The 13,792-nt window shown below is 40.2% G+C and overlaps 1 protein-coding gene across 8 annotated transcripts in view; it reads left to right on the forward strand.

The window, feature by feature from the left end:
* The first annotated feature begins 539 nt into the window (after positions 1 to 539).
* Positions 540 to 13,792, forward strand: part of bchs (WD repeat and FYVE domain containing 3 bchs) — a 40,381-nt gene continuing 27,128 nt past the window's right edge. For all 8 annotated transcript variants that reach the window (XM_086534741.1, XM_086534746.1, XM_086534742.1 and 5 more), the window contains exons 1-26: positions 540 to 729; positions 845 to 1,037; positions 1,151 to 1,337; positions 1,613 to 1,779; positions 1,985 to 2,187; positions 2,383 to 2,531; positions 2,646 to 2,767; positions 3,717 to 3,881; positions 4,066 to 4,181; positions 4,330 to 4,569; positions 5,019 to 5,212; positions 5,526 to 5,664; positions 5,895 to 6,089; positions 6,643 to 6,815; positions 7,078 to 7,221; positions 7,519 to 7,685; positions 8,086 to 8,313; positions 8,510 to 8,911; positions 9,149 to 9,300; positions 9,751 to 9,934; positions 10,193 to 10,276; positions 10,527 to 10,711; positions 12,229 to 12,332; positions 12,713 to 12,940; positions 13,060 to 13,260; positions 13,562 to 13,779. In XM_086534741.1, coding sequence (XP_086390867.1) covers positions 562 to 729; positions 845 to 1,037; positions 1,151 to 1,337; positions 1,613 to 1,779; positions 1,985 to 2,187; positions 2,383 to 2,531; positions 2,646 to 2,767; positions 3,717 to 3,881; positions 4,066 to 4,181; positions 4,330 to 4,569; positions 5,019 to 5,212; positions 5,526 to 5,664; positions 5,895 to 6,089; positions 6,643 to 6,815; positions 7,078 to 7,221; positions 7,519 to 7,685; positions 8,086 to 8,313; positions 8,510 to 8,911; positions 9,149 to 9,300; positions 9,751 to 9,934; positions 10,193 to 10,276; positions 10,527 to 10,711; positions 12,229 to 12,332; positions 12,713 to 12,940; positions 13,060 to 13,260; positions 13,562 to 13,779 — 4,708 coding nt within the window. In that variant the 5' untranslated portion in view covers positions 540 to 561. The remainder of the gene's footprint in view (positions 730 to 844; positions 1,038 to 1,150; positions 1,338 to 1,612; positions 1,780 to 1,984; positions 2,188 to 2,382; positions 2,532 to 2,645; positions 2,768 to 3,716; positions 3,882 to 4,065; positions 4,182 to 4,329; positions 4,570 to 5,018; positions 5,213 to 5,525; positions 5,665 to 5,894; positions 6,090 to 6,642; positions 6,816 to 7,077; positions 7,222 to 7,518; positions 7,686 to 8,085; positions 8,314 to 8,509; positions 8,912 to 9,148; positions 9,301 to 9,750; positions 9,935 to 10,192; positions 10,277 to 10,526; positions 10,712 to 12,228; positions 12,333 to 12,712; positions 12,941 to 13,059; positions 13,261 to 13,561; positions 13,780 to 13,792) is intronic.

The following is a 13,792-nucleotide window of genomic DNA, read 5'->3' on the forward strand; positions in this document are numbered from 1 at the left end:
GGCGTCTACACACCCGTGAGGTGAGGTGTGTAGACTCCTGCTCGCAGGATCGACTTCAACCTTGGGTTACATCAAAATTTTGTCTAAGATTTCATTCTATCTGTTAAATTCACGGCCGCGATAGAATAAGGTTTGTTATCACCCCATCTGAGATGGTGTTGGCAGATGGGTTAACACATCATTCATGACGTTCGTCTGTGTTGTCCACCTATGAGGTGAGGTGTGTAGACGCCTGCGCGCAGGATCGAATCTGACTGTGGTTTACACTTGCTTTGGTCACCCTTTGTGTACATGATCACTTGTTGTGTTGACTGTACAAAAGGCCATGACATGACATCATGTTCTTGTGGACAAGTGCTGCCTCCGTATGATGTGATGTCATGTCACCTGGTGTTAACAAGTTAAAGTTAACTTTTAAAATACAATTAGGTTAGTTAGAGATATTGCATTTAGTCAGTTATTACCAGCCTCTCTCGTGCATTTTTACCTTAATGTAGAAAACTAAATGGAGTGATTATGATAAAGACTAATAACAACAAAACTCGTCATATATTTTAGGTGATGACGGCTGCTTCCCTCCCATCAACGCTTGTAAAATGCCTCTACCTCTTCTTTGACCTTCCTGAGTACGAGAGCCCAACAACCAATGTGGCAGACCAGGCAGACAACAATGCAACAGATTTTTCTGTCAGTGAAAGAAGGATCTTGTTGCAAAAGGTTTTTGTACAGGTAAGTCTATGCTGTTCTTGTTAGAGCTAACATTGATTTTTGTATCAACTTCGAATATTTATAAATTGATTTTATTTTCTATTTTTATTCCCCTAATTGTTGCTCTCGTTCACAGCTTCTGGTTCGTCTGTGCTCCCATGCTGCTCCAGCAGAGGAACTTGCCAGAAAGGATGACCTAACGCTTCTCTTCTCAGCTATCACGTCTTGGTGTCCGCAGCATAATGCTCTCTGGAGGAAGAGCGCAGCAGAAGTCCTCATGACGCTCTCCAGACATGGCCTCTCGCAGCCTGTTGTCAGCTACATTCATAGTTAGTGTATACCATTTCATAGTTTGGGGTAGCTATAATGCCAAATGTTATTGAATATGGGTTTTAGTGTCTCAAGACCTTTGAGTGACATCTTTTCCTCTGCCATTGTCCAGACAAAGGATGTGTAGCTCTGTGCGTGGAGAACATGGAACGAGGACAAGACCTCTCCCCACTAGAGATTGTGGAGATGTTCGTCACGGTCTTCTGCTTCCTGAAAGACTCCTCCGAAGTGTCACAAATTCTCTTGGATGACTTCAGATCCTCGCAGGGCTATGCCTTCCTGGCAGAGTTCCTTCTAAGGTAAACTGTCCTTATTAACCCTCTCGTGACGGGTGGTACAACATTGTACCGCGCATATTAGGCCTGTTCGCTGGGGACGCGATATGGCGTCGGTTATTTAACTGATTTAGGCCTAAGCGTTCGAAAGCCCTGGCATTGTGACATGCAAGGCTGGAATGCCCCCGTCGTGAATGGGTTAAGATATTGATGTTAGACAAACAGCCAGATGTAAGCTGACAGAGACATTCATTGTGCTACACCTTATTCCAAGTGTATATCTCATTCCCTCTTTACAGACTAGAGGCAGATACATCAGACGAGAGCCGGGAAGCTTTGAGAAACCTTGTCCTGCTTGTGTCTTCGCTCTCCTATTGTGGTTACATTGAACTCAAGCCGTCAACTGCGTCAATTGGCTCTCTTTTCCACATGCCAGGCTTTAGTCTGCCTGTACCTTCAGGGAGAGGTATAGGAATGAGAAAAATTTTACATAAATATATTTCTTTTATTTATTTTATTATATCCTCTATATCTATGGGAATTTATGAGTGGATAATCAGCTTTTATTTATATGTTATAATAGCTGCAAAGACAATATTTTATTTTATTTTCTCTTAATTATTATTTTCTTATTATTTGATTGCTGTTTCTAACTCACTAACTCGTACTAGGTGCAAGCGTTAGGAATGTACAAGCCTTCAACGTCCTTCAGTCGGTATTTCTACGGGGCACAACCTCTCACCTCTGCTCGGTGGTTTTGGATGCCATCTCTGCAGTCTATCACTCAGACTCTGCAAACTACTTCATTCTGGAGCCCCAGCACACCCTCTCCACGTTTGCTGAGAAGATCCACACCAAGCCTAAAGAAATACAGGTAATTTTCCTTTTTCTTCATTGACTTCCAGGCCATAATGCCAAGGGAGGAGGAGGGAGATTGTAGGATAGCAATCTATTAAGGTACCATTGAGAAAAGAATGGAAAATTCTCTTTACCAGACATTCATGTATGTGCTTGACCATATTTCGCCTGAAATTATTTTAATCTGATTTTCCTTGTTGTCATTTTCCAGGAGAAATACTTCCAGCTATTAGAATTCGTGGTGTTCCAGCTGAATTTTGTGCCATGCAAAGAGCTGATCTCACTCTCCATTTTGCTGAAGGCTCAACACACACTCTCCTGTTCCATCACCTGCATGGCAACACTCCTCACTATTCTCAAGTAAGATAAAGCTTTTATCTTTATCCCTATGTGCATGTTTATTCATAATGCTTATAATCAGGTACCTGTAACGAATCACCATGTTTATTTCTTTATTTTTCTCTTTGCCCACAGGCATAATTCGGTATTCAAGGACGTGTACCGTGAGGTCGGAATGCTGGAGGTGTTTGTGACTTGTCTCACTCGTTACCATGAGCTGCTCAAGGGAAGGACAGAGGTGGATGAGGAGAAGAAAGGTTTGTTTTCTGAGTTTGTTGAAGTTTGTTGTAGCTGTGATGGTGCTTTGATGATTTGAGACTGCCCTATTGTGATGCAGGACAGGGATGAAAGAATTTACTTGAAAGCAGAGTTAATGGTTATAAAAGTATTTAACCCACTCACGACGGGGGCGTTCTAGCCTTGAATGTCACATTGCCGGGGCAATGTGACGCCCGGCCACTGGGCTTTTGAGCGGTACAGTACTGTACCACCCGTCCAGAGAGGGTTAAAGAAACTTTGCGATGGACTTTAGTCTCAGTATGCAGATAGCTCAAGAGCTATAATAGGGAAAAATGAGAAAAGCTTTAGAATAGATTAAAGTTAGCATTATTGAAAACCTTTTGCAGAGGTACAGGCTATATAATCATCCTTAATGTTTTCAGTATTAGTTACTCAAATTTTGTTTTAGTAGTTAGCAGAACTAGTAACTAATTTGATACATGCCATAGCTTAGCTTCATAACTTTTGAAGTCATTTTTAGAACTTACCATACATAATTACATTACTTATAGAGGGTTTCTAAAATGTTATTTGTGTGATGCGTCTTTATGCAAGTTTCTGTTAATTAACTGTGCAATGGGATTCCTATTTAACACCATCAGGTTTTTTGTTCAATTTTCAGTTTGAAAATATTGGTTTGTTTTAAATTTGGATCACCATGTAGTTGTTGATTGTCTTAGAGTAAAAAGGGAAAGGAAACCCATGACAAACATCTTATTTTTGCACTGAATGTTTTTATATTTTAGATAAGAATTTTTGACATAACCCATGCCAAACATATATTATGGATATTTTATTGTTGCACTGAATGATTTTATTTTTAGATGAGAAATTGACAATCTCCACTAGGAAAAATCTGACCCAAATATTCAATATATCTACGAAAGGATGAATAGTCTGACCTAAACTTCTTCTTTATAACCTCAGCAGAAGGAATGACTCCAGAAGAACGTCTGGGATTCCTGGTGATGGAAGCGCTCACACACCTTTTGGCGTCCAACAGTCAGAACGCTGCGGTCTTCAGGGAGTCAGGTGGTGCCAAATGTGCGGTTGCATTAGTGCCCCACCTTGAATGTCGTCATCAGGCATTAGGTGTGTGAAAGCTGTGTAGTAGTTGGTTTTCTTGTCTATAGGTATACATTTTAGAAATGCATTTGTCCAAGAGGTTGATTAATGTTATAGATAATAAATGATTGTAAATTTTGTAATTTTTAATTCCTTTGGTGTCTTTTAAAGTCAACTTTCAACTTTTATTAGTATTATTTTTAACTTGCAGGTGTCATGCAGCAGTTGATTCTCGCCAGTGGCAGTGATGATGATATGGGGTCCTTACTAGGCCTCCTGCACTCTGCTGCTCCGACGGAACTCCAACTTAAGACTGACATCCTCAAGGTTGATATTTTGGGGGGGTTTTCACACAGATTTTATGAGAGCTTGTAGTAGGGTGTGTTTGTTTTGGATTGTATCAGGCTTAAATGATTCTTGTTTTTTGTCTCTTGAATCAAGATTTTTATCTTATCTATCAAAATTTCCCTTTCAGTCACTTCTAGTCTGCCTTAAAGAATCTCACCGCACGAGAACTGTATTCCGTAAAGTCGGGGGCTTTGTATACGTGATGAGTGCCCTCGTGAGTCTTGAAGGAAGCCTGGGAGATATCACGCCACCTGCATGGAATGGCGTGCCGTCAAGACAGATTCTCACGCTCTTGTTAAATGTTTTCAACACGCTCACCACCGCCATGAGATATGAACCAGCCAATGCAAAGTTTTTTCATCAGGAGGTAAGCAGTGCTTTTATATGTCTATATCTGTCTATCTATCTATCTATCTGTCTGTCTGTCTGTCTATCTGTTTGTTTGTCTATTTATCTGTTTTCCTGTCTGTCCGTCTATCCGTCTGTCTGTCTGTCTCTGTCCATCCATCCATCCATCCATCCATCCATCCATCCATCCATCCATCCATCCATCCATCCATCCATCCATCCATCCATCCATCCATCCATCCATCCATCCATCCATCCATCCATCCATCTATCTATCCATTTTCCATATATCCATCTATCTGTATATATATCTCAGTGTTTGTAACATTGTGTTTTTGTTTTATGACCATATATTGCATTTGTAAAATTTTGATGACCTTGATCTCTGTGTATATTGAAGTTCAAGTAGTCTCTAAAAATTTAACGAACAGGCTCTGATGTAGTAAAATATCCTTCTTTCTTTACCAGATCTGTTACACCAGTTTCTGCGACACCCTACGCCTGCTGGGTTGCTTCATGACCGAGACGACATTGCAGGACGCCGGGGAAGGGTCACCGGGGGACCAGTCATCAGAGGTTGTGGCCGTCAAAGACTGCTCCTCGGACGGGGTTGATCTGAACACCTTCCACACCATCTTCACTACACCTATACTAGAGTACATGTGAGTCTGAATATCTGAACAGTATACTTTTATGACAAAGGGACCTGTGTTTGATTGTGGGTATTTGTCTGTGTGTGCTTCTATTTTTAATTATGTGGTGGTTCCTTGGAGTTTGAAAATTTGCTAGCTGACAATGCTGATTCCAAAGAAAAGTCCAGCTTCAGATTTTGATTTCTGTTATCTTGAAGTTGAAAATACAGCATTTTCTTGTGAGTGGTGCAAGAAGTACAGGCAGATCTCAGGGGGATTATCATCATCTGATTTAACTTACCTGGCCTCTCCCTTCAATATTCTTCTGGCTCTAAACCAACAGGCCACCTCCTGAGATTCCTGTTTCCCTGGTGCGTGTGGTGCAAATCCTACAGCTGATGTACCACATGGCACTGGATGCCTTTGACAAGCCCTCAGTCCCAACCTTCACACCTCCTGTCACGTCATCATCAGGTGGTGATGTAAGTTTGAATTGCTTGATCCTTTTCTAACTGGATGTCTTTCAGTTAGCGGCTTTTGAATCTATTAGGATTTTTTTTGATTTGATATGTGTTTTGCTTTGTTTTCCTTCCCTGTGCTTTTTGATTGTATGAAGTAGATATTGTGTGCTTAGAACAGTTCTTGTGAAAGAGATAATCTTACAGCTGTTTAAATGATGATTGCATGATTCTACTCATCCTCTACGTTACAGAACAAAGTCACGGACATATCCCCAAGTAACAAACGCCCGGTTGGGGGACTCAACCTTGGTCCTGCTCCAGCCGAGCCTGTCATCGTCCACGCTGGAGTGCTCACCGCCCTCCTGCGTCTCCTGCCCTCCATACAGCACCCCTCACACTCCAGGCTAGCATGCATGCTTCAGCTCTACACTGCACACCTTATCAAAGTGAGTTGAGGTTGAAGCAAGGATAAGATGTGATGCAATTAGTTGTTTATGTTTAGAAAATTATTGTGATGATGATGATTATTATAATGATTTTTATTGTTATGATTATTATAATGATTTTTATTATTATGATTATTATAATGATTATGATGATAATAACGATTATAATGATTATGATGATAATAACGATTATAGTGACTGACTGTGACTGTGACTGACTGTGACTGTGACTGTGACTGTGACTGTGACTGTGACTGTGACTGTGACTGTGACTGTGACTGTGACTGTGACTGTGACTGTGACTGTGACTGTGACTGTGACTGTGACTGTGACTGTGACTGTGACTGTGACTGGTACTGTTACTGTTACTGGTACTGTTATCGTTATTGTTATTATTATCATTATTATTTGTGGGTTTGTGTGAGGTAGTCTGTGGGTTTTAAAGTATTTGTGCCTATTTTTCTTTTTGTGATTTTGTGATCAGGGAATCCATTGTCTCTACTAAAATCCCTTTCACAGTGGAAATTTGTAGAAACCCCTTCTTGATTTACAGTCCCTAGTCCGCACGGAAAGGAACCAGCAACTGATGTGTGAGGGTGGTCTAACAGGAGACCTCCTAGGCAAATGTTCGGTGGCTCTTGTCAGTGAGAAGCATCCGCTACACTCACCACTCCAGTACATATTTGAACGGCTAGCTGCCCAAGCCATACACCCAAGAGACCTGAGGTAGGACTTACTTATGGATTTTCTACAAATTGATGCTTCTTGGTAGATTTGCAAAACGGGCGGATAGAGGCTTACGCAGCTATGCAGGAAGTTCAATCTGTATTAGACTTAACTCCTTGCCAGAATTGTAGAAATGCAGCTTTTTGTTTTGGAGATTATAAAGTGGATGATCTGATTGATGCCTATTTTTTTTGTAATTTTATCAAAGAAATTCTCATTATGCTTATCAATGATCATTTTCATTATTTTTCTGTGATTCTAGGATCTTCTTAAGGCTGGGTTATCCTTTGAACTGCCAGAACCTGGACGAAATTGACATTAGCAAGGGGCAATCGCCAAGCAATGGCCCTGTTCCTCTGACTCGGATAAAGACAATTGTATCGATGACTACACCAAGAGACTTCAGGTAATACCCTTTTTTTAAAACTTATTTTAGGATATTTTGATCTTACTGTTTGTAATGACTTACTTATTATTATATATGAGGTGATTTATTCATATTGTGTCATTGTATTTTTTTTCTCTTTATACCTTGCAAAAAGTAAATCCAGAGAGTGGTTGATTTATCTGTGAACTATTATAATGTGTTTGATACTTATTTTGGAAAAAGGGAAAGATCATGTTGTATAGGTTGATAGTAGGAAGGCTGTCCTTTCTTCAGAGCAATACAATAAACTAATAGATTGATGCTTTTGTCATACAGAGTAGGAACGCTTGTGTATCCTTCCTTTGTGGAGTTTGACATGAGTGCGGAGGGCTTTGGCTGTCTGTTCCTCCCCTCCATTGCGCCTCAGAGCGCTGGGGGCGGATCGGTGGTAGGGTCGGCCCTCTCGTCCACGGAGCCCAATGTCATTGGTGGCATTGGAACAGGTAAGTTGCGGGAGAGTGAAGTTGAATTGCTGCATTGAAGCCAGAGGAGAATAAAGCTGAGGTGTTATTCAGATGAGAGACAAACTACTATGGGATGTGTATTTGAAATAGAAACAGTTAATAAGATATAAGACTCCTCTTATTTATTCTTGATGGATGTTTCTCTTAGCTGGAAATGAAGAGCCTATTATCTTTTCAAAATGCCAGTTGTGTTTTGAAGACATTGAAAATATTTATCCTCTTTCACATTGAGATACATATACTTATTTTAAAACTTCATGTGGATTAACATTGAAAAAGTATAACCTAAAGCTGGATCAACTTCTGCTTTTAAAAATTTGGAAAGAGGGCTGACTTATTATAAACAAGAAGTAATTTGCCTTCTTTTTATATTTTCCAGGAGACCGAATCTTCCCACCCCAGACTGGGCTTACGTATAGCACCTGGGTGTGTGTTGAGAAGTACAGTGACCCCCGGACTGATCCCCATTGTGTTCGTGTGTTGACTCTTGCCCGGCATGTCCCTGGCCGTGACCACCACTTGGTGTGCCTATCTATTGTCATTTCGGCGAGAGACAAGGCTTTGATAGTGTCCACGCATGAGACGAATATGCCACAACCCGGACAAGGTATATTTCTCTGAAGGTTTCCTAAGTTATCTGGCCTCTCTTACAGTTCTTGTTATTTGTTAATGTTTTTCATTTTGTTATTTATTTGTTGATTTTACTTTAGATTCAGCCACTACTTATATTTGTGATTCAAAATTATTATTTCATATATTATGTATTTTGATGTTCGCATTAAATTTGTATCTCTTCATTTCAGCTGTCAAAGAATGGGAGCCAGAGATGGTAGGTGACTTTGGTTGCCGAGTATGGTGCCCTGACTTGCTGACAGAGGGACAGTGGCACCACCTGGCTGTCTCTCTGAGCCGCTCCGTGCTCAAGAACTCCTCACTTTGCATCTATATCGATGGGCAGCTTGTAACACAGAAGAAGCTGCACTACATACTCCAGAACCCAGGGGGAGGAGCAGCCAACCTCACTATCGCCTCCTCTGTGTATGCTTACATTGGTACGCCACCTGCATACAGGCGGCACTCCAAGCTGGTTTGGAAGCAGGGCACTTGTCATTTGGTGGAGGATGTCCTTCAGCCACAGATGGTGATGCACCTTCACCAGTTAGGACCACACTACACTGGCAGTCTCCAAGCTGCACAGATCCCAGGTGAGGTGGAGTTTATAGGATTGTGCATTGCTGATAACTTAGTCCTGTAATAACTATTTTCTCTTCACAAAGGTTAGGTTATCACTTTTGCTCAGTGTAAGTTACCCCATGACATCCCACATTCATGCTGAAGATCCTAATGGATTAGATGGGTACCTGCCATCCTATTATTTACAAGTTGATTATCATCAGATGTCTAGAAAGCTCATCAATTCTTTTTGCCTCTCCTCTGAACAGCTTCAGGTGAGAACCAGACGCCACAGACTCTGTCCGTTGTCCCTGAGGAAAAGGTCATATTCGGCCTCAACGCCTCGACTCTCTCACACCTCACGCTCAACAAAATTCGCAAGATGTACTCAAAAGTGGATAACAAAGCCATTGCTAAACAGGTGATAATTTGCTTTTGTAAATTAATTAATTGATTTTTGTTCATTTCTTTGCTGTAATAATCATCTGATCTGTTGTTCATCTGTTTTGGATTTTATATATTTAAAGACTAAATATAATTAAATGTTCTGATGTGTCAGTAGGAGGTTAGGTAGAGAAGTAGATTAATTAGTTCTTAGAATATTTTTATGCAAATCTATATACTTATATAAATGTAACGTTTATCTATATAATGATCTATCTCTAATATATATATATATATCTATATCTGTCTGTCTGTCTGTCTGTCTTAATGGATGAAGAAATAGAGGGGTGGATTGATTGAGATCGGTAGAAATATAGGTAGATCAATTGACTGGTAGGTAGAATGATGGTTTTACATATAAAGAAATTATGTCTCCCTCGAAATTAACATGTACGTCTCATACTAACCTCTCCTTCACTTCCCTCAGCTGGGGATGTCATCACACGAAAATGCCACTCCAATCCGAGTCCTTCATAACTCTGCTGGACACCTGAGTGGCCCATCGAGGTCACTGGGGGGTGTTGTGATTGGCTACTTGGGAGTCAGGGTGTTCTGTCCCAGGCCCGTGGCAGCCATGCTCGATAACGTTGGCGGTTGCTCTGTCCTTCTGGGTGAGTCAGCACCTTTTTGTAACGTGCTCATTCGTGGCTCTTTTGATGATGTACTCTGTGTGTATGTTGAAATATAGTTCTGGTATTTTTTTATTTTGATTTTAACATTATCAGCAAAGATTTATTTAAAATGTTGGATATATAAGGCTTAGATTGCTATCTTATTTTACTTTGCAATATACAGTTCCTGGTTGAAAGAAAAGATGGAATGAACTTGGAGCAGTTTTCTTGTTTCCTAACCTGATCCTTATTTTCAAGGTTTGGTTGCCATGTCAAAGGATGTGGAATCGCTCTATGCATCAGTGAAGGCCCTTTCATGTGTGATCAAGACGAGCAAGACAGGTATGATGGGGTTTCTTTGGTGTTTGTGTGTTTTTTTTATAGCTCCTATAAAAGATGATATATTCATTATGTAAGATTGGATATAAAATGCTGCATGGTACATTGTTGAAAAAATCATTAAAGTGAAAATTGCTTTTTACATTACCATAGGATGTAATATAGGAAATGCAGGGAAAAAATCCCTCAATAAATGTCCAAACAAGAGAATGAAAAGGAGAAAAAAGCTCATTTTTTTGCGCTCTTTCTGCAGCACAAATAGAGATGAACCAGAGCCTGGGGTACCAGACACTCGCTCTCCTCCTCCGCAAGAAGAAGTCGCTCCTCAACTCCCACATCCTTCACCTGTGCATGTCGCTTGCTGGGTCAGGTGAAGCCAGGGAGTCTTCAGCTATTCCCAGCACGCCTGCATTCAGTGACCTGCTCTGTGACCTGGAGGTAAGGACCTGGGAAAGGGATGAGAGAGGATAGGGGCATGGGGGGAGGAAAGGGAAGAAGGTTAACCCATTGCAGACGGAGATAAATTTGCTTGCCCAGCCTCCAGGATAGGTTTTATTTTAGAGAGAGACCACTTGAAGCAATATAATTTGAAGCATCCAAATCTCTTTCAGTCATTCATTGTAAAACTACAGCGGTTTTTGTGTTTTATTTTTTTGTGTGTTTTATTGAGTTTAGAGACTTATATGTGCCGTATGACAGGCTCTATCAGTGCTGCAGTTGACTAAAATTGTAGTATGTTATCCATATTAGCTCATTATTTTCTTTATACTCAATGTGATAGAAGTATTGCTGTTTTATGGGAGGACAAAAGGCAACTTTATTTTTTCGTATTTTTGTGCTGTCATGAACGAATACGAAACATATAACCACCTACAGTAAAGATAACAAGAAGAGGTAGGGAAGAGGAATGAAACCTGTGCTTGTGACTGTGAGTGCCACAGTGAAAGACATCCATATTGGCACAGGAGCACATTTTAGACACTGGGTATGGATTGAGTCACCTTCCTCTTCTCGTTCTGCCTGCACATCCTTCATCGGCGGTACTTTAGAGCAAGGGTTCATCAACTTAGTGTGTGCCATCGCTCTATAGAGACAGTGCATGCTAGAGACCGTGGATGGGTGCCATTCAAGGCTCTCTCACCTGCTGGTGCTAGAAAAAAGTGGTGCCATCTAGGTTTTGGACGTTAAGCTTGCACGATATTACGGTAATTATAGTAATTAGGACTGCAGTAGCCATCATCACTCATTCCTTTTTCATAGCAAAATAAAATAGCACAGTGATCCAAAATCCCCGAACGTCGTGTACGTCATGACGCCCGTCGTCAGGCCAAAGCTCCTACGTCATGTATGTCATGACACCCGTACGCAATGGGTTAAGGATGGGGAACGGGAGAGGAATGGAAGAAAGAGAGGAAAGGGATATATCTATATCTAATGTTACTTATTTTTACTTTTTCAATTTCCATTCATTTTTGTTGTTATTTAATCATCTTATCTTATTTTTAATCAAAACCATTTGTTCTACTCTTTCACTGCCCTGTTATCTTGTCTCTCATTTTTACTTCTTTGTCTGTCATCTGATTGAGTGTCACATCCACTTTTTTGATATCTTATTATCATTTAGTATATCCATTTTCTTATTTTCTCATTGTGTTTCAAATAGACTTATTATGGGTCTAATTCTTATTATATTTTTGTGCATCTAATTCATTTCCTTGTTTTTATTATGCATCTAATTCTTATTATATTTTTGTGCATCTAATTCATTTCCTTGTTTTAGTGCTTCATCCACTTCCTTATTACCATATTATTTGTCTTATCCACATTATTATTATCTTATTTTGTGTCAGATTCACTCCCTTATCATATTAGTATGTGCTTGATACACTTGTTATCTTATTTTATATCTCTACCACTACCTTGTCATTTCATTGTCCCTCTTGCCCACTTCTTAGGTGTGGGCAGATGCCCCAGGTGACTTGCTTCGCACTCTCCTGGAGCATTTGGTGGAGCTGGCCAGGGAATCTGGGGAAAGACAGCATAATGTCCGCAAAATGAGGTTGGTATTGCTGTCATGCAATGGTCTGATGGTACCTGTTTGGGATGATTTATTTGAATGGAGTGTCATTTAGTGATTTTCTGATATTTCTTATAGTTTCACACTTTTTTCTTTCTTTTTTTTTCTTTTTTTAGAGAAAGTTTGAGCTAGTTTGAAGTTGAAGATAAAAGAATCACTTGATTCTGTACGTCTGTAAGACTAAATGGAAGTCAAACTTAATGGAAAGATAATATATATTAATGTATTGTAGGCTTGTTTTAAGTAGAGTTTCTGATATGAAGATCTAAAGTTGAAGCTTTGCAACATATTGTTAATTTGCATGAATTTAGATGTATAATAGCTATTGCAGAAAGTTCTTACAGAGAGATGTTTTTTTTCAGACAACTACGTTTGGTGCCGAGACTTCTGCACCTGTTGTGGGAACAGTCGCAGGGCAAAGAAGTGGCCTCGTCATCCCCATCAAACAATTCATCATCTTCGAACAATTCGTCATCTTTTAATCATCACTCAAACGTAAACACAGCCAGTATATGTGCCAGTACGCCCGTCATATTCACACTGCTCACAACGCTGCTTGCCAACAACCCACGTCCTCAAGATCTGTTAAGGTTTGTTAGAAGAATTAGGGATAGGAGTTGTTGACCCTCAAAATTACTGGTTCATACTTGAAGTGAAATTCTGGATGTCCATTGGTAAATTCCCACTGATTGCATTTATTTCCTTGCAGTTTTGGTCAATTTATTGTGTCAACGCTTCCCATCTTGAGCATATCAGAGAAACACATCAATCTGAAAAATGCGGAGGAAAAAGGCTTTGAGAATGGAGATAGCTCAAGCCTCTCCATGAGGAACATTCTGCTGAGGAACAAATGTTTAGAGATTGTGCACACACTCATGTACAATTCCAACAAAAATACCATACATCTTGGGTGAGTATAATTTGTATTTGTTGTACTGTGGAATAGAAATTTATTTGTGTGATCAGTTAGCTGTGTATACTACATAGACTCTATTGTATATGTTGCTTCAAGATTTTTCTGTTTAAAAGGTGTTTCAGAAAATCATGTCTAAAATGCTTACCATGTCATGGTATTTGCTTTAGTGCTTGCATTGCTCCTTCACTCTTGTGACTCATTGGCAACCTTTAGACCTTTAAACCTGTATATACAATTTAAGATTCTTCCTATTTAATGACCAAAGGAAAAACAAACTACTTTTCTTGTCTTTCAGCTTCTGCGAAGAGGTCGTGAAAGTCTTAGGCCTCGACTGGGTCTTGCTCTTTGCCCAGGGACACCTACATCCTTCTACGGTGCTCATTGCACTGCGCATGCTAGTGGCCCTGCTCTCCAATGCTGGTATTCTCCAGAAGTTCAGGGATGCCTCTCACAATGGGGGCTGGATGACAGATGCACAACAGGTCACCTCAAATAAGTACGGCCAGGTCCTTGGTGAGTTGAACTT

Source organism: Penaeus japonicus, unplaced genomic scaffold (genome assembly GCF_977035675.1).
Source record: "Penaeus japonicus unplaced genomic scaffold, GWHDUDI00000001_assembly GWHDUDI00000042, whole genome shotgun sequence".
In the NCBI taxonomy this organism is placed as follows: Eukaryota; Metazoa; Arthropoda; class Malacostraca; order Decapoda; family Penaeidae; genus Penaeus; species Penaeus japonicus.